General features: G+C 38.6%; 1 protein-coding gene across 4 annotated transcripts in view; it reads left to right on the forward strand.

The window, feature by feature from the left end:
* sorbs2b (sorbin and SH3 domain containing 2b) overlaps positions 1-20,742 on the forward strand; it is a 105,818-nt gene that overhangs the window by 20,547 nt on the left and 64,529 nt on the right. For all 4 annotated transcript variants that reach the window (XM_055888524.1, XM_055888525.1, XM_055888523.1 and 1 more), the window contains one exon: positions 4,315-4,370. In XM_055888524.1, the coding sequence (XP_055744499.1) occupies positions 4,361-4,370 (10 nt within the window). In that variant the 5' untranslated portion in view covers positions 4,315-4,360. The remainder of the gene's footprint in view (positions 1-4,314; positions 4,371-20,742) is intronic.

A 20,742-nucleotide genomic window follows, 5' to 3' on the forward strand; every position in this document is an offset into this window, starting at 1 on the left:
GTTCCTGTGTGTTTACGAGCTGTGTCCCCAGTCAGTCCTCATTAACGTAAGTAATGACATTTGCCTCTACTCAGCCATCTGGGTCCTGGCTCTGCTTCCTAAGGTTGCCTCCTGGAGTAGGATAATTAAATGGATAGTATGAGGAAACTTGCTATAACTCTTGCAGACAAGATCAGAGACACTCCCACTGTCAATTTCCCCTACTGCCACACCCCCTACTGTCTCAAATCCAGGCTATACCATACCATCTACTGCCTCACCTCCAGGCTATACCATACCATCTATTGTCTCACCTCCAGGCTATACCATACCATCTACTGTCTCACCTCCAGGCTATACCATACCATCTAATGCCTCACCTCCAGGCTATACCATACCATCTACTGTCTCACCTCTAGGCTATACCATACCATCTACTGCCTCACCTCCAGGCTATACCATACCATCTACTGCCTCACCTCCAGGCTATACCATACCATCTACTGCCTCACCTCCAGGCTATACCATACCATCTACTGTCTCACCTCCAGGCTATACCATACCATCTACTGTCTCACCTCTAGGCTATACCATACCATCTACTGCCTCACCTCCAGGCTATACCATACCATCTACTGTCTCACCTCCAGGCTATACCATACCATCTACTGCCTCACCTCCAGGCTATACCATACCATCTACTGTCTCACCTCCAGGCTATACCATACCATCTACTGTCTCACCTCCAGGCTATACCATACCATCTACTGCCTCACCTCCAGGCTATACCATACCATCTACTGCCTCACCTCCAGGCTATACCATACCATCTACTGCCTCACCTCCAGGCTATACCATACCATCTAATGCCTCACCTCCAGGCTATACCATACCATCTACTGTCTCACCTCTAGGCTATACCATACCATCTACTGCCTCACCTCCAGGCTATACCATACCATCTACTGCCTCACCTCCAGGCTATACCATACCATCAACTGCCTCACCTCCAGGCTATACCATACCATCTACTGCCTCACCTCCAGGCTATACCATACCATCTACTGTCTCACCTCCAGGCTATACCATACCATCTACTGCCTCACCTCCAGGCTATACCATACCATCTACTGTCTCACCTCCAGGCTATACCATACCATCTACTGTCTCACCTCCAGGCTATACCATACCATCTACTGCCTCACCTCCAGGCTATACCATACCATCTACTGCCTCACCTCCAGGCTATACCATACCATCTACTGCCTCACCTCCAGGCTATACCATACCATCTACTGCCTCACCTCCAGGCTATACCATACCATCTACTGTCTCACCTCCAGGCTATACCATACCATCTACTGCCTCACCTCCAGGCTATACCATACCATCTACTGCCTCACCTCCAGGCTATACCATACCATCTACTGTCTCACCTCCAGGCTATACCATACCATCTACTGTCTCACCTCCAGGCTATACCATACCATCTACTGCCTCACCTCCAGGCTATACCATACCATCTACTGCCTCACCTCCAGGCTATACCATACCATCTACTGCCTCACTTCCAGGCTATACCATACCATCTACTGCCTCACCTCCAGGCTATACCATACCATCTACTGCCTCACCTCCAGGCTATGCCATACCATCTACTGCCTCACCTCCAGGCTATACCATACCATCTACTGCCTCACCTCCAGGCTATACCATACCATCTACTGCCTCACCTCCAGGCTATACCATACCATCTACTGCCTCACCTCCAGGCTATACCATACCATCTACTGCCTCACCTCCAGGCTATACCATACCATCTACTGCCTCACCTCCAGGCTATACCATACCATCTACTGTCTCACCTCTAGGCTATACCATACCATCTACTGTCTCACCTCCAGGCTATACCATACCATCTACTGCCTCACCTCCAGGCTATACCATACCATCTACTGTCTCACCTCCAGGCTATACCATACCATCTACTGCCTCACCTCCAGGCTATACCATACCATCTACTGCCTCACCTCCAGGCTATACCATACCATCTACTGCCTCACCTCTAGGCTATACCATACCATCTACTGTCTCACCTCTAGGCTATACCATACCATCTACTGCCTCACCTCCAGGCTATACCATACCATCTACTGTCTCACCTCCAGGCTATACCATACCATCTACTGTCTCACCTCCAGGCTATACCATACCATCTACTGCCTCACCTCCAGGCTATACCATACCATCTACTGCCTCACCTCCAGGCTATACCATACCATCTACTGCCTCACCTCCAGGCTATACCATACCATCTACTGTCTCACCTCCAGGCTATACCATACCATCTACTGCCTCACCTCTAGGCTATAGCATACCATCCACAGGGTGTCCTGTGATATTCCATGCCCGTAGGGTGCTGGCTGTCTGACTTGCTGGCTGGCTGGCTGAGTTTCTCAGGCTGCCTAGTTGGTGTTGGTATGTGGGTCCAGCCCTGATCAGGCTGTCTGGTTGGTGTGTGGGTCCAGCCCTGATCAGGCTGGCTGGTTGGTGTGTGGGTCCAGCCCTGATCAGGCTGGCTGGCTGGTTGGTGTGTGGGTCCAGCCCTGATCTGGCTGGCTGGTTGGTGTTGGTGTGTGGGTCCAGCCCTGATCTGGCTGGCTGGTTGGTGTTGGTGTGTGGGTCCAGCCCTGATCTGGCTGGCTGGTTGATGTTGGTGTGTGGGTCCAGCCCTGATCAGGATGGCTGGTTGGTGTTGGTGTGTGGGTCCAGCCCTGATCAGGCTGGCTGGTTGGTGTGTGGGTCCAGCCCTGGGACCCTCCCACCCCTTTTGCCTCTCCCTCCAGCAGCTGTGTCGCCATGAGTCTGCTCCCTTGAAATATAATATCATCATCTGTGCTTCATGTATCGCTGGCAGGCCTTTACAACCCCTGTTTAATCCCTGCTACATGTGTGTCTTTGAGAAACAGAACCCTCTGATGACTGGCTTTGAGAGAGGAGATGTGTGAAGATTTATTTGGGGTCTGACTTTAGGAGCCCCCTTTTTTATTAGGACGCCATATTAAGTAACTCCACCCTTCTCTGGTTTAGATCTACGACTGGGAACATGACTTTAGATGTTCAGCTGATCACGTTGCATGTTTGTCTTGTTGTAAGGCATTTCTAGCATTGATTGGTACTGTTGGTATATTTAGCTGCTTGTCAATAGGAGTGTTCTGAATTGATCAATAAGCTTCCACTGGTACTGCAGGCGTCTGCCGCTGCATCCCCATGGAAATTGATAGGAGAACTACATGTGATGCATCATTCCTCATCATTCCATCATGCATCGTCTATAACTGTCTGCATTTATAAACAAAATGATCACAAAAATCGCTTGGCGCTAATCATGAGGAATAATCAGTCAATAGTACACACAGGTAATCACCATTGAGATGGATATATCATTCACAGTTTTAAAACAAAGATGGAGCAGCTGCTTCTGTTTCTGTCCACAGCTGTCCCCTCCAGTGTGTGTCAGCAGAAACATGTGTATGTCAGGCATGTGGCCAACAGAAGGCAGACTGTCTGCCATGATACATGTACTGTCTGCCATGATACATGATACATGTACAGTATTTAAATGACCTAGGTAAGCGGTGTCACCAGGAGACTAGAAGAGCCGTACGCCATAAGAGGAAGCAGGTAGCAGAGTCTATACTGTCAGGTATTTGGTAAATATTCTGTATGTAGGCCTATCCTTCCTCAAAGTTGTAGAGCAGCAGAGATCTCTTCCTTCACATGAATCCTTGTGCAGCGGTACATTACAGCCTTGCATTATCACATGCCTTATTAAGCATTGACACACGGAGAGTAGTGATGGATAAAAGCAGGCAGACCAATAGGCCAGGTTTCTGAGGCCTGGCTGGAGATGGATTTGGATACAGTGCTGCCTGACTGAGTGTTTCTGTGGTAGAACTCGGTTTATTTATCGCCTTTCACAGTCTACCTGCCTCGGAATCCTAAATGGCACCCTGGTCAAAAGGAGTGCACTAAATGGGGAATAGGGTGCCATTTGTGATTCCTGCTGATGTTCAGGTAGATCTTCCTGCCAAGCTGGCTGCTCCAGTGACACACTACTTTGGGGACATCCTACATGGTGCTGTGTTTGTAATACTACTGCAGTGCTGACATAGGCAATGTCAAATGTATAGTGTATATTGAGACTATTTGTTTTGTAAATACCAGATTTCCTACTGTATAGAATAGGATCTGTTGAACAGTCAGCCTCAGATACCACAGTGTGCCTTTAATCTGTTAAGGGTGGAACAAAAGAGTTGTCTTTCTGTTTTACAGGATAGTGTGATTGTCTGAAGTGGTGCTGCGACGAGAGACCTTCAACATGAATACAGGTGTGTATCTGCAGGTGGACAGTTTTATTGCTCTTCTTCTTCTTCAGGTCTCTTTGAATATCATTCAATCGTTCAGCCTTTTCTTTATTCAAAACAGCCACACAAACCGGTCCTCTCTGGGCCTTTGTCCAACAGAGCTGCAAGTGACTGGGCATTCATCTCATGGCTCTCTGGTAAACCAGGCCTGTTTGTTAGTCTCATTTGTGGGCTTGACTTTTCTCCCAGATATTAAAGGAAGCTCAGTGGCTTACAAAAGAACTGGGCATTCCACACCCCAGATATGCAATGGATACAACCCTCTATTTAAAGTAACTGATTGTTTACCCATGTCTACGTCAAAGCCTGACAGCTCTTCCTGTAAGCGACAGGCCCTATCCAGGATGCTTTTAGTATGAGTCATGAGGAAATCATAATTCTGCCTCTTCTTATTGCAAGGCATTATCCATGTTGGCATTTGGGATAAAAGCTATTTTCTCAGTTGCATGTGATTTGATTATTTGGGATTTCCTCTCATTCCTCATATTAAAGCACTGGAATAAAAGCGGGCATATCACTTTTCAAAGCTTGCCCATTAAAATTATGATGTATTAGGCCTACATAGCTTCTTATGGAACAATCCTCAGATCTATGCATTGTGCATGCAGTCACTCCCACTGTGAGAGATAGGCCTGAACTATGCACCACAATGCTACGTTTTCTGTTGTGTTCTCTGTTGTGCTTTCTGTTGTGTTTTCTGATGTGCTTTCTGTTGTGTTTTCTGATGTGCTTTCTGATGTGCTTTCTGTTGTGTTTTCTGATGTGCTTTCTGTTGTGTTTTCTGTTGTGTTTTCTGATGTGCTTTCTGTTGTGTTTTCTGTTGTGTTTTCTGATGTGCTTTCTGTTGTGTTTTCTGTTGTGCTTTCTGTTGTGTTTTCTGTTGTGTTTTCTGTTGTGCTTTCTGTTGTGTTTTCTGTTGTGTTTTCTGTTGTGTTTTCTGTTGTGCTTTCTGTTGTGTTTTCTGATGTGTTTTCTGATGTGCTTTCTGTTGTGTTTTCTGTTGTGCTTTCTGTTCTGTTTTCTGATGTGTTTTCTGATGTGTTTTCTGATGTGCTTTCTGTTGTGTTTTCTGTTGTGCTTTCTGTTGTGCTTTCTGTTGTGTTTTCTGTTGTGTTTTCTGTTGTGCTTTCTGTTGTGCTTTCTGTTGTGTTTTCTGATGTGCTTTCTGTTGTGCTTTCTGTTGTGTTTTCTGCGAGAGCTGCTCCAAATGATGCAGGATATGTTTCCTATTATCAGCCCATCAAATTTACTATATAAATGGATCCTATTTCAATGTGCTGTCCATATTTTATGTCCGTATATTCAGTACCAAAATTCGAATTACATTTTTCATCAGATGATCCTGCCTTGCATGCATTCTCTCACTCTCCCATGACTTGCATTATGTGACAGAATGCTTTATTCAATGCTATTGGGATCAGGCATGATTTGGGTTAATCTTCTTTATACGCTTTAATCTTTTTTCACATTAACATAATTTTACCATGAGGATGTATTTTAATTAATGTGCTTTGTTGGTGGGGGAGGGTGGGTGGCTTGTGTCTGTCTTTGTTGGGTGGGGGGCCTGTGTCTATGTCTTTGTTGGGGGGAGTGCTTGTGTCTGTCTTTGTTGGGGAGACGGGCTTGTGGCTGTCTTTGTTGGGGAGACGGGCTTGTGTCTGTGTCTATGTATGTACAGTACCAGTCAAAATTTTGGACACACCTACTCATTCAATGGCGGCTACTTTGAAGAATCTCAATTATAAAATATATTTTGATTCAACACTTTTTGGTTTACTACGTGATCCGATGTGTTATTTCATAGTTTTGATGTCTTCACTATTATTCTACACTGTAGAAAATAGTTAAAAAAATAAGAAAAACTCTTGAATGAGTAGGTGTGTCCAAACTTTTGACTGGTACTGTACGTGTACCGTTATGCTTCTCAGATAATGGAGGACACTCCCATAGCACTTCCCTGTCTCTCACTCTCCCATAGCACTTCCCTGTCTCTCACTCTCCCATAGCACTTCCCTGTCTCTCACTCTCCCATAGCACTTCCCTGTCTCTCACTCTCCCATAGCACTTCCCTGTCTCTCACTCTCCCATAGCACTTCCCTGTCTCTCACTCTCCCATAGCACTTCCCTGTCTCTCACTCTCCCATAGCACTTCCCTGTCTCTCACTCTCCCATAGCACTTCCCTGTCTCTCACTCTCCCATAGCACTTCCCTGTCTCTCACTCTCCCATAGCACTTCCCTGTCTCTCACTCTCTCAAAGCACTTCCCTGTCTCTCACTCTCCCATAGCACTTCCCTGTCTCTCACTCTCCCATAGCACTTCCCTGTCTCTCACTCTCACATAGCACTTCCCTGTCTCTCACTCTCCCATAGCACTTCCCTGTCTCTCACTCTCCCATAGCACTTCCCTGTCTCTCACTCTCCCATAGCACTTCCCTGTCTCTCACTCTCCCATAGCACTTCCCTGTCTCTCACTCTCCCATAGCACGTCCCTGTCTCTCACTCTCCCATAGCACTTCCCTGTCTCTCACTCTCCCATAGCACTTCCCTGTCTCTCACTCTCCTCCCATAGCACGTCCCTGTCTCTCACTCTCCCATACCACTTCTCTGTCATTCACTCTAACTCCCATAGCACTTCCCTGTCTCTCACTCTAACTCCCATAGCACTTCCCTGTCTCTCACTCTCCCATAGCACTTCCCTGTCTCTCACTCTCCCAAAGCACTTCCCTGTCTCTCACTCTCCCATAGCACTTCCCTGTCTCTCACTCTCCCAAAGCACTTCCCTGTCTCTCACTCTCCCATAGCACTTCCCTGTCTCTCACTCTCCCAAAGCACTTCCCTGTCTCTCACTCTCCCATAGCACTTCCCTGTCTCTCACTCTCCCATAGCACTTCCCTGTCTCTCACTCTCCCATAGCACGTCCCTGTCTCTCACTCTCCCATACCACGTCCCTGTCTCTCACTCTAACTCCCATAGCACTTCCCTGTCTCTCACTCTCCCATAGCACTTCCCTGTCTCTCACTCTCCCAAAGCACTTCCCTGTCTCTCACTCTCCCATAGTACTTCCCTGTCTCTCACTCTAACTCCCATGAAGTGAGTTCAGAGCTCACCAGACCTATATGGGGCAGCAGGTACTCTATTCACCCCACTCAACTCAAATATACACCTCTAGTTTCTTCTAATATGCACCTATAGTTTCTTCTAATATGCACCTCTAGTTTCTTCTAATATACACCTCTAGTTTCTTCTAAAATACACCTCTAGTTTCTTCTAATATGCACCTCTAGTTTCTTCTAATATGCACCTCTAGTTTCTTCTCATATACACCTCTAGTTTCTTCTCATATACACCTCTAGTTTCTTCTAATATGCACCTCTAGTTTCTTCTAATTTACACCTCTAGTTTCTTCTCATATGCACATCTAGTTTCTTCTCATATGCACCTCAAATTCTTCTAATATGCACCTCTAGTTTCTTCTGATATGCACCTCTAGTTTCTTCTAATATGCACATCTAGTTTCTTCTCATATGCACCTCTAGTTTCTTCTAATATGCACCTCTAGTTTCTTCTGATATGCACCTCTAGTTTCTTCTATTATGCACCTCTAGTTTCTTCTGATATGCACCTCTAGTTTCTTCTAATATGCACCTCTAGTTTCTTCTAATATACACCTCTAGTTTCTTCTAATATGCACCTCTAGTTTCTTCTCATATACAACTCTAGTAATATACACCTCTAGTTTCTTCTCATATACACCTCTAGTTTCTTCTAATATGTATCTCTAGTTTCTTCTAATATACACCTCTAGTTTCTTCTAATATACACCTCTAGTGTCTTCTAAAATACACCTCTAGTTTCTTCTAATATACACCTCTAGTTTCTTCTAATATGCACCTCTAGTTTCTTCTAATATGCACCTCTAGTTTCTTCTAATATACACCTCTAGTTTCTTCTAATATGCACCTCTAGTTTCTTCTCATTTACACCTCTAGTAATATGCACCTCTAGTTTCTTCTAATATACACCTCTAGTTTCTTCTAATATGCACCTCTAGTTTCTTCTAATACACACCTCTAGTTTCTTCTAATATGCACCTCTAGTTTCTTCTCATATACACCTCTAGTTTCTTCTCATATACACCTCTAGTTTCTTCTAATATGCACCTCTAGTTTCTTCTAATTTACACCTCTAGTTTCTTCTCATATGCACATATAGTTTCTTCTCATATGCACCTCTAGTTTCTTCTAATATGCACCTCTAGTTTCTTCTGATATGCACCTCTAGTTTCTTCTAAAATACACCGCTAGTTTCTTCTAATATGCACCTCTAGTTTCTTCTAAAATACACCGCTAGTTTCTTCTAATATGCACCTCTAGTTTCTTCTAATATACACCTCTAGTTTCTTCTAATATGCACCTCTAGTTTCTTCTAATATGCACCTCTAGTTTCTTCTCATATACACCTCTAGTAATATACGACTCTAGTTTCTTCTAATATACACCTCTAGTTTCTTCTAAAATACACTGCTAGTTTCTTCTAATATGCATCTCTAGTTTCTTCTAATATACACCTTAGTTTCTTCTCATATACACCTCTAGTTTCTTCTAATATGCACCTCTAGTTTCTTCTCATATGCACCTCTAGTTTCTTCTCATTTACACCTCTAGTAATATGCACCTCTAGTTTCTTCTCATATACACTTCTAGTTTCTTCTAATATGCACCTCTAGTTTCTTCTAATATGCACCTCTAGTTTCTTCTAATATGCACCTGTAGTTTCTTCTAATATACACCTCTAGTTTCTTCTAATATACACCTCTAGTTTCTTCTAAAATACACCTCTAGTTTCTTCTAATATACACCTCTAGTTTCTTCTAATATACACCTCTAGTTTCTTCTAAAATACACCGCTAGTTTCTTCTAATATGCACCTCTAGTTTCTTCTAATATGCACCTCTAGTTTCTTCTAATATACACCTCTAGTTTCTTCTAAAATACACTGCTAGTTTCTTCCAATATGCACCTCTAGTTTCTTCTAATATACACCTCTAGTTTCTTCTAATATGCACCTCTAGTTTCTTCTCATATACAACTCTAGTTTCTTCTAATATACACCTCTAGTTTCTTCTCATATGCACATCTAGTTTCTTCTCATATGCACCTCTAGTTTCTTCTAATATACACCTCTAGTTTCTTCTAATATGCACCTCTAGTTTCTTCTCATTTACACCTCTAGTAATATGCACCTCTAGTTTCTTCTGATATACACCTCTAGTTTCTTCTAATATACACCTCTAGTTTCTTCTAATACACACCTCTAGTTTCTTCTAATTTGCACCTCTATTTTCTTCTAATATGCACCTCTAGTTTCTTCTAATATGCACCTCTAGTTTCTTCTAATAAACACCTCTAGTTTCTTCTAAAATACACCGCTAGTTTCTTCTAATATGCACCTCTAGTTTCTTCTAATATACACCTCTAGTTTCTTCTAATACGCACCTCTAGTTTCTTCTAATTTGCACCTCTAGTTTCTTCTAATATGCACCTCTAGTTTCTTCTCATTTGCACCTCTAGTTTCTTTGAATATGCACCTCTAGTTTCTTCTAATATACACCTCTAGTTTCTTCTAATATACACCTCTAGTTTCTTCTAATATGCACCTCTAGTTTCTTCTAATATACACCTCTAGTTTCTTCTAATATGCACCTCTAGTTTCTTCTAATTTATACCTCTAGTAATATGCACCTCTAGTTTCTTCTGATATACACCTCTAGTTTCTTCTAATATACACCTCTAGTTTCTTCTAATACGCACCTCTAGTTTCTTCTAATTTGCACCTCTAGTTTCTTCTAATATGCACCTCTAGTTTCTTCTAATATGCACCTCTAGTTTCTTCTAATATACACCTCTAGTTTCTTCTAAAATACACCGCTAGTTTCTTCTAATATGCACCTCTAGTTTCTTCTAATATACACCTCTAGTTTCTTCTAATATGCACCTCTAGTTTCTTCTAATATGCACCTCTAGTTTCTTCTAATTTACACCTCTAGTTTCTTCTCATATACACCTCTAGTTTTTTCTAATATGCACCTCTAGTTTCTTCTAATATGCACCTCTAGTTTCTTCTAATATCCACCTCTAGTTTCTTCTAATATGCACCTCTAGTTTCTTCAAATATGCACCTCTAGTGTCTTCTAATATGCACCTCTAGTTTCTTCTAATATGCACCTCTAGTTTCTTCTAATTTACACCTCTAGTTTCTTCTCATATGCACATATAGTTTCTTCTCATATGCACCTCTAGTTTCTTCTAATATGCACCTCTAGTTTCTTCTGATATGCACCTCTAGTTTCTTCTAAAATACACCGCTAGTTTCTTCTAATATGCACCTCTAGTTTCTTCTAAAATACACCGCTAGTTTCTTCTAATATGCACCTCTAGTTTCTTCTAATATACACCTCTAGTTTCTTCTAATATGCACCTCTAGTTTCTTCTAATATGCACCTCTAGTTTCTTCTCATATACACCTCTAGTAATATACGACTCTAGTTTCTTCTAATATACACCTCTAGTTTCTTCTAAAATACACTGCTAGTTTCTTCTAATATGCATCTCTAGTTTCTTCTAATATACACCTTAGTTTCTTCTCATATACACCTCTAGTTTCTTCTAATATGCACCTCTAGTTTCTTCTCATATGCACCTCTAGTTTCTTCTCATTTACACCTCTAGTAATATGCACCTCTAGTTTCTTCTCATATACACTTCTAGTTTCTTCTAATATGCACCTCTAGTTTCTTCTAATATGCACCTCTAGTTTCTTCTAATATGCACCTGTAGTTTCTTCTAATATACACCTCTAGTTTCTTCTAATATACACCTCTAGTTTCTTCTAAAATACACCTCTAGTTTCTTCTAATATACACCTCTAGTTTCTTCTAATATACACCTCTAGTTTCTTCTAAAATACACCGCTAGTTTCTTCTAATATGCACCTCTAGTTTCTTCTAATATGCACCTCTAGTTTCTTCTAATATACACCTCTAGTTTCTTCTAAAATACACTGCTAGTTTCTTCCAATATGCACCTCTAGTTTCTTCTAATATACACCTCTAGTTTCTTCTAATATGCACCTCTAGTTTCTTCTCATATACAACTCTAGTTTCTTCTAATATACACCTCTAGTTTCTTCTCATATGCACCTCTAGTTTCTTCTGATATACACCTCTAGTTTCTTCTAATATACACCTCTAGTTTCTTCTAATACACACCTCTAGTTTCTTCTAATTTGCACCTCTATTTTCTTCTAATATGCACCTCTAGTTTCTTCTAATATGCACCTCTAGTTTCTTCTAATAAACACCTCTAGTTTCTTCTAAAATACACCGCTAGTTTCTTCTAATATGCACCTCTAGTTTCTTCTAATATACACCTCTAGTTTCTTCTAATACGCACCTCTAGTTTCTTCTAATTTGCACCTCTAGTTTCTTCTAATATGCACCTCTAGTTTCTTCTCATTTGCACCTCTAGTTTCTTTGAATATGCACCTCTAGTTTCTTCTAATATACACCTCTAGTTTCTTCTAATATACACCTCTAGTTTCTTCTAATATGCACCTCTAGTTTCTTCTAATATACACCTCTAGTTTCTTCTAATATGCACCTCTAGTTTCTTCTAATTTATACCTCTAGTAATATGCACCTCTAGTTTCTTCTGATATACACCTCTAGTTTCTTCTAATATACACCTCTAGTTTCTTCTAATACGCACCTCTAGTTTCTTCTAATTTGCACCTCTAGTTTCTTCTAATATGCACCTCTAGTTTCTTCTAATATGCACCTCTAGTTTCTTCTAATATACACCTCTAGTTTCTTCTAAAATACACCGCTAGTTTCTTCTAATATGCACCTCTAGTTTCTTCTAATATACACCTCTAGTTTCTTCTAATATGCACCTCTAGTTTCTTCTAATATGCACCTCTAGTTTCTTCTAATTTACACCTCTAGTTTCTTCTCATATACACCTCTAGTTTTTTCTAATATGCACCTCTAGTTTCTTCTAATATGCACCTCTAGTTTCTTCTAATATCCACCTCTAGTTTCTTCTAATATGCACCTCTAGTTTCTTCAAATATGGACCTCTAGTGTCTTCTAATATGCACCTCTAGTTTCTTCTAATATGCACCTCTAGTTTCTTCTCATATACACCTCTAGTTTCTTCTCATATACACCTCTAGTTTCTTCTAATATACACCTCTAGTTTCTTCTCATATGCACCTCTAGTTTCTTCTAATATGTACTTCTAGTTTCTTCTAATATGCACCTCTAGTTTCTTCTAATATACACCTCTAGTTTCTTCTAAAATACACTGCTAGTTTCTTCCAATATGCACCTCTAGTTTCTTCTAATATACACCTCTAGTTTCTTCTAATATACACCTCTAGTTTCTTCTAAAATACACCGCTAGTTTCTTCTAATATGCACCTCTAGTTTCTTCTAATATGCACCTCTAGTTTCTTCTAATATACACCTCTAGTTTCTTCTAAAATACACTGCTAGTTTCTTCCAATATGCACCTCTAGTTTCTTCTAATATACACCTCTAGTTTCTTCTAATATGCACCTCTAGTTTCTTCTCATATACAACTCTAGTTTCTTCTAATATACACCTCTAGTTTCTTCTCATATGCACCTCTAGTTTCTTCTCATATGCACCTCTAGTTTCTTCTAATATACACCTCTAGTTTCTTCTAATATGCACCTCTAGTTTCTTCTCATTTACACCTCTAGTAATATGCACCTCTAGTTTCTTCTGATATACACCTCTAGTTTCTTCTAATATACACCTCTAGTTTCTTCTAATACGCACCTCTAGTTTCTTCTAATTTGCACCTCTAGTATCTTCTAATATGCACCTCTAGTTTCTTCTAATATGCACCTCTAGTTTCTTCTAATAAACACCTCTAGTTTCTTCTAAAATACACCGCTAGTTTCTTCTAATATGCACCTCTAGTTTCTTCTAATATACACCTCTAGTTTCTTCTAATACGCACCTCTAGTTTCTTCTAATTTGCACCTCTAGTTTCTTCTAATATGCACCTCTAGTTTCTTCTCATTTGCACCTCTAGTTTCTTTGAATATGCACCTCTAGTTTCTTCTAATATACACCTCTAGTTTCTTCTAATATACACCTCTAGTTTCTTCTAATATGCACCTCTAGTTTCTTCTAATATACACCTCTAGTTTCTTCTAATATGCACCTCTAGTTTCTTCTAATTTATACCTCTAGTAATATGCACCTCTAGTTTCTTCTGATATACACCTCTAGTTTCTTCTAATATACACCTCTAGTTTCTTCTAATACGCACCTCTAGTTTCTTCTAATTTGCACCTCTAGTTTCTTCTAATATGCACCTCTAGTTTCTTCTAATATGCACCTCTAGTTTCTTCTAATATACACCTCTAGTTTCTTCTAAAATACACCGCTAGTTTCTTCTAATATGCACCTCTAGTTTCTTCTAATATACACCTCTAGTTTCTTCTAATATGCACCTCTAGTTTCTTCTAATATGCACCTCTAGTTTCTTCTAATTTACACCTCTAGTTTCTTCTCATTTACACCTCTAGTTTTTTCTAATATGCACCTCTAGTTTCTTCTAATATGCACCTCTAGTTTCTTCTAATATGCACCTCTAGTTTCTTCTAATATGCACCTCTAGTTTCTTCAAATATGCACCTCTAGTGTCTTCTAATATGCACCTCTAGTTTCTTCTAATATGCACCTCTAGTTTCTTCTCATATACACCTCTAGTTTCTTCTCAAATACACCTCTAGTTTCTTCTAATATACACCTCTAGTTTCTTCTCATATGCACCTCTAGTTTCTTCTAATATGTACCTCTAGTTTCTTCTAATATGCACCTCTAGTTTCTTCTAATATACACCTCTAGTTTCTTCTAAAATACACTCGCTAGTTTCTTCTAATATGCACCTCTAGTTTCTTCTAATATGCACCTCTAGTTTCTTCTAATATACACCTTAGTTTCTTCTCATATACACCTCTAGTTTCTTCTAATATGCACCTCTAGTTTCTTCTCATATGCACCTCTAGTTTCTTCTCTTTTACACCTCTAGTAATATGCACCTCTAGTTTCTTCTCATATACACTTCTAGTTTCTTCTAATATGCACCTCTAGTTTCTTCTAATATGCACCTCTAGTTTCTTCTAATATGCACCTCTAGTTTCTTCTAATATACACCTCTAGTTTCTTCGAAAATACACTGCTAGTTTCTTCCAATATGCACCTCTAGTTTCTTCTAATATACACCTCTAGTTTCTTCTAATATGCACCTCTAATTTCTTCTAATATGCACCTCTAGTTTCTTCTCATATACACCTCTAGTAATATACACCTCTTGTTTCTTCTAAAATATACCTCTAGTTTCTTCTAAAATACACCTCTAGTTTCTTCTAAAATACACCTCTAGTTTCTTCTAATATGCATCTCTAGTTTCTTCTAATATACAGCTTAGTTTCTTCTCATATACAACTCTAGTTTCTTCTAATATGCACCTCTAGTTTCTTCTAATATACACCTCTAGTTTCTTCTAAAATACACTGCTACTTTCTTCCAATATGCACCTCTAGTTTCTTCTAACATACACCTCTAGTTTCTTCTAATATACACCTCTAGTTTCTTCTAAAATACACCGCTAGTTTCTTCTAATATGCACCTCTAGTTTCTTCTAATATGCACCTCTAGTTTCTTCTAATATACACCTCTAGTTTCTTCTAAAATACACTGCTAGTTTCTTCCAATATGCACCTCTAGTTTCTTCTAATATACACCTCTAGTTTCTTCTAATATGCACCTCTAGTTTCTTCTCATATACAACTCTAGTTTCTTCTAATATACACCTCTAGTTTCTTCTCATATGCACCTCTAGTTTCTTCTCATATGCACCTCTAGTTTCTTCTAATATACACCTCTAGTTTCTTCTAATATGCACCTCTAGTTTCTTCTCATTTACACCTCTAGTAATATGCACCTCTAGTTTCTTCTGATATACACCTCTAGTTTCTTCTAATATACACCTCTAGTTTCTTCTAATACACACCTCTAGTTTCTTCTAATTTGCACCTCTATTTTCTTCTAATATGCACCTCTAGTTTCTTCTAATATGCACCTCTAGTTTCTTCTAATAAACACCTCTAGTTTCTTCTAAAATACACCGCTAGTTTCTTCTAATATGCACCTCTAGTTTCTTCTAATATACACCTCTAGTTTCTTCTAATACGCACCTCTAGTTTCTTCTAATTTGCACCTCTAGTTTCTTCTAATATGCACCTCTAGTTTCTTCTCATTTGCACCTCTAGTTTCTTTGAATATGCACCTCTAGTTTCTTCTAATATACACCTCTAGTTTCTTCTAATATACACCTCTAGTTTCTTCTAATATGCACCTCTAGTTTCTTCTAATATACACCTCTAGTTTCTTCTAATATGCACCTCTAGTTTCTTCTAATTTATACCTCTAGTAATATGCACCTCTAGTTTCTTCTGATATACACCTCTAGTTTCTTCTAATATACACCTCTAGTTTCTTCTAATACGCACCTCTAGTTTCTTCTAATTTGCACCTCTAGTTTCTTCTAATATGCACCTCTAGTTTCTTCTAATATGCACCTCTAGTTTCTTCTAATATACACCTCTAGTTTCTTCTAAAATACACTGCTAGTTTCTTCTAATATGCACCTCTAGTTTCTTCTAATATACACCTCTAGTTTCTTCTAATATGCACCTCTAGTTTCTTCTAATATGCACCTCTAGTTTCTTCTAATTTACACCTCTAGTTTCTTCTCATATACACCTCTAGTTTTTTCTAATATGCACCTCTAGTTTCTTCTAATATGCACCTCTAGTTTCTTCTAATATCCACCTCTAGTTTCTTCTAATATGCACCTCTAGTTTCTTCAAATATGCACCTCTAGTGTCTTCTAATATGCACCTCTAGTTTCTTCTAATATGCACCTCTAGTTTCTTCTCATATACACCTCTAGTTTCTTCTCATATACACCTCTAGTTTCTTCTAATATACACCTCTAGTTTCTTCTCATATGCACCTCTAGTTTCTTCTAATATGTACTTCTAGTTTCTTCTAATATGCACCTCTAGTTTCTTCTAATATACCACTCTAGTTTCTTCTAAAATACACTGCTAGTTTCTTCCAATATGCACCTCTAGTTTCTTCTAATATACACCTCTAGTTTCTTCTAATATACACCTCTAGTTTCTTCTAAAATACACCGCTAGTTTCTTCTAATATGCACCTCTAGTTTCTTCTAATATGCACCTCTAGTTTCTTCTAATATGCACCTCTAGTTTCTTCTAATTTGCACCTCTAGTTTCTTCTAAAATACACTGCTAGTTTCTTCCAATATGCACCTCTAGTTTCTTCTAATATACACCTCTAGTTTCTTCTAATATGCACCTCTAGTTTCTTCTCATATACAACTCTAGTTTCTTCTAATATACACCTCTAGTTTCTTCTCATATGCACCTCTAGTTTCTTCTCATATGCACCTCTAGTTTCTTCTAATATACACCTCTAGTTTCTTCTAATATGCACCTCTAGTTTCTTCTCATTTACACCTCTAGTAATATGCACCTCTAGTTTCTTCTGATATACACCTCTAGTTTCTTCTAATATACACCTCTAGTTTCTTCTAATACGCACCTCTAGTTTCTTCTAATTTGCACCTCTAGTATCTTCTAATATGCACCTCTAGTTTCTTCTAATATGCACCTCTAGTTTCTTCTAATAAACACCTCTAGTTTCTTCTAAAATACACCGCTAGTTTCTTCTAATATGCACCTCTAGTTTCTTCTAATATACACCTCTAGTTTCTTCTAATACGCACCTCTAGTTTCTTCTAATTTGCACCTCTAGTTTCTTCTAATATGCACCTCTAGTTTCTTCTCATTTGCACCTCTAGTTTCTTTGAATATGCACCTCTAGTTTCTTCTAATATACACCTCTAGTTTCTTCTAATACGCACCTCTAGTTTCTTCTAATTTGCACCTCTAGTATCTTCTAATATGCACCTCTAGTTTCTTCTAATATGCACCTCTAGTTTCTTCTAATAAACACCTCTAGTTTCTTCTAAAATACACCGCTAGTTTCTTCTAATATGCACCTCTAGTTTCTTCTAATATACACCTCTAGTTTCTTCTAATACGCACCTCTAGTTTCTTCTAATTTGCACCTCTAGTTTCTTCTAATATGCACCTCTAGTTTCTTCTCATTTGCACCTCTAGTTTCTTTGAATATGCACCTCTAGTTTCTTCTAATATACACCTCTAGTTTCTTCTAATATACACCTCTAGTTTCTTCTAATATGCACCTCTAGTTTCTTCTAATATACACCTCTAGTTTCTTCTAATATGCACCTCTAGTTTCTTCTAATTTATACCTCTAGTAATATGCACCTCTAGTTTCTTCTGATATACACCTCTAGTTTCTTCTAATATACACCTCTAGTTTCTTCTAATACGCACCTCTAGTTTCTTCTAATTTGCACCTCTAGTATCTTCTAATATGCACCTCTAGTTTCTTCTAATATGCACCTCTAGTTTCTTCTAATAAACACCTCTAGTTTCTTCTAAAATACACCGCTAGTTTCTTCTAATATGCACCTCTAGTTTCTTCTAATATACACCTCTAGTTTCTTCTAATACGCACCTCTAGTTTCTTCTAATTTGCACCTCTAGTTTCTTCTAATATGCACCTCTAGTTTCTTCTCATTTGCACCTCTAGTTTCTTTGAATATGCACCTCTAGTTTCTTCTAATATACACCTCTAGTTTCTTCTAATACGCACCTCTAGTTTCTTCTAATTTGCACCTCTAGTATCTTCTAATATGCACCTCTAGTTTCTTCTAATATGCACCTCTAGTTTCTTCTAATAAACACCTCTAGTTTCTTCTAAAATACACCGCTAGTTTCTTCTAATATGCACCTCTAGTTTCTTCTAATATACACCTCTAGTTTCTTCTAATACGCACCTCTAGTTTCTTCTAATTTGCACCTCTAGTTTCTTCTAATATGCACCTCTAGTTTCTTCTCATTTGCACCTCTAGTTTCTTTGAATATGCACCTCTAGTTTCTTCTAATATACACCTCTAGTTTCTTCTAATATACACCTCTAGTTTCTTCTAATATGCACCTCTAGTTTCTTCTAATATACACCTCTAGTTTCTTCTAATATGCACCTCTAGTTTCTTCTAATTTATACCTCTAGTAATATGCACCTCTAGTTTCTTCTGATATACACCTCTAGTTTCTTCTAATATACACCTCTAGTTTCTTCTAATACGCACCTCTAGTTTCTTCTAATTTGCACCTCTAGTTTCTTCTAATATGCACCTCTAGTTTCTTCTAATATGCACCTCTAGTTTCTTCTAATATACACCTCTAGTTTCTTCTAAAATACACCTCTAGTTTCTTTGAATATGCACCTCTAGTTTCTTCTAATATACACCTCTAGTTTCTTCTAATACGCACCTCTAGTTTCTTCTAATTTGCACCTCTAGTATCTTCTAATATGCACCTCTAGTTTCTTCTAATATGCACCTCTAGTTTCTTCTAATAAACACCTCTAGTTTCTTCTAAAATACACCGCTAGTTTCTTCTAATATGCACCTCTAGTTTCTTCTAATATACACCTCTAGTTTCTTCTAATACGCACCTCTAGTTTCTTCTAATTTGCACCTCTAGTTTCTTCTAATATGCACCTCTAGTTTCTTCTCATTTGCACCTCTAGTTTCTTTGAATATGCACCTCTAGTTTCTTCTAATATACACCTCTAGTTTCTTCTAATATACACCTCTAGTTTCTTCTAATATGCACCTCTAGTTTCTTCTAATATACACCTCTCGTTTCTTCTAATATGCACCTCTAGTTTCTTCTAATTTATACCTCTAGTAATATGCACCTCTAGTTTCTTCTGATATACACCTCTAGTTTCTTCTAATATACACCTCTAGTTTCTTCTAATACGCACCTCTAGTTTCTTCTAATTTGCACCTCTAGTTTCTTCTAATATGCACCTCTAGTTTCTTCTAATATGCACCTCTAGTTTCTTCTAATATACACCTCTAGTTTCTTCTAAAATACACCGCTAGTTTCTTCTAATATGCACCTCTAGTTTCTTCTAATATACACCTCTAGTTTCTTCTCATTTACACCTCTAGTTTTTTCTAATATGCACCTCTAGTTTCTTCTAATATGCACCTCTAGTTTCTTCTAATATGCACCTCTAGTTTCTTCTAATATGCACCTCTAGTTTCTTCAAATATGCACCTCTAGTGTCTTCTAATATGCACCTCTAGTTTCTTCTAATATGCACCTCTAGTTTCTTCTCATATACACCTCTAGTTTCTTCTCATATACACCTCTAGTTTCTTCTAATATACACCTCTAGTTTCTTCTCATATGCACCTCTAGTTTCTTCTAATATACACCTCTAGTTTCTTCTAAAATACACCGCTAGTTTCTTCTAATATGCACCTCTAGTTTCTTCTAATATGCACCTCTAGTTTCTTCTAATATACACCTTAGTTTCTTCTCATATACACCTCTAGTTTCTTCTAATATGCACCTCTAGTTTCTTCTCATATGCACCTCTAGTTTCTTCTCATTTACACCTCTAGTAATATGCACCTCTAGTTTCTTCTCATATACACTTCTAGTTTCTTCTAATATGCACCTCTAGTTTCTTCTAATATGCACCTCTAGTTTCTTCTAATATGCACCTCTAGTTTCTTCTAATATACACCTCTAGTTTCTTCGAAAATACACTGCTAGTTTCTTCCAATATGCACCTCTAGTTTCTTCTAATATGCACCTCTAATTTCTTCTAATATGCACCTCTAGTTTCTTCTCATATACACCTCTAGTAATATACACCTCTTGTTTCTTCTAAAATATACCTCTAGTTTCTTCTAAAATACACCTCTAGTTTCTTCTAAAATACACCTCTAGTTTCTTCTAATATGCATCTCTAGTTTCTTCTAATATACAGCTTAGTTTCTTCTCATATACAACTCTAGTTTCTTCTAATATGCACCTCTAGTTTCTTCTAATATACACCTCTAGTTTCTTCTAAAATACACTGCTACTTTCTTCCAATATGCACCTCTAGTTTCTTCTAACATACACCTCTAGTTTCTTCTAATATACACCTCTAGTTTCTTCTAAAATACACCGCTAGTTTCTTCTAATATGCACCTCTAGTTTCTTCTAATATGCACCTCTAGTTTCTTCTAATATACACCTCTAGTTT

Source organism: Salvelinus fontinalis, chromosome 29, assembly GCF_029448725.1.
Source record: "Salvelinus fontinalis isolate EN_2023a chromosome 29, ASM2944872v1, whole genome shotgun sequence".
Classification (NCBI taxonomy): Eukaryota; Metazoa; Chordata; class Actinopteri; order Salmoniformes; family Salmonidae; genus Salvelinus; species Salvelinus fontinalis.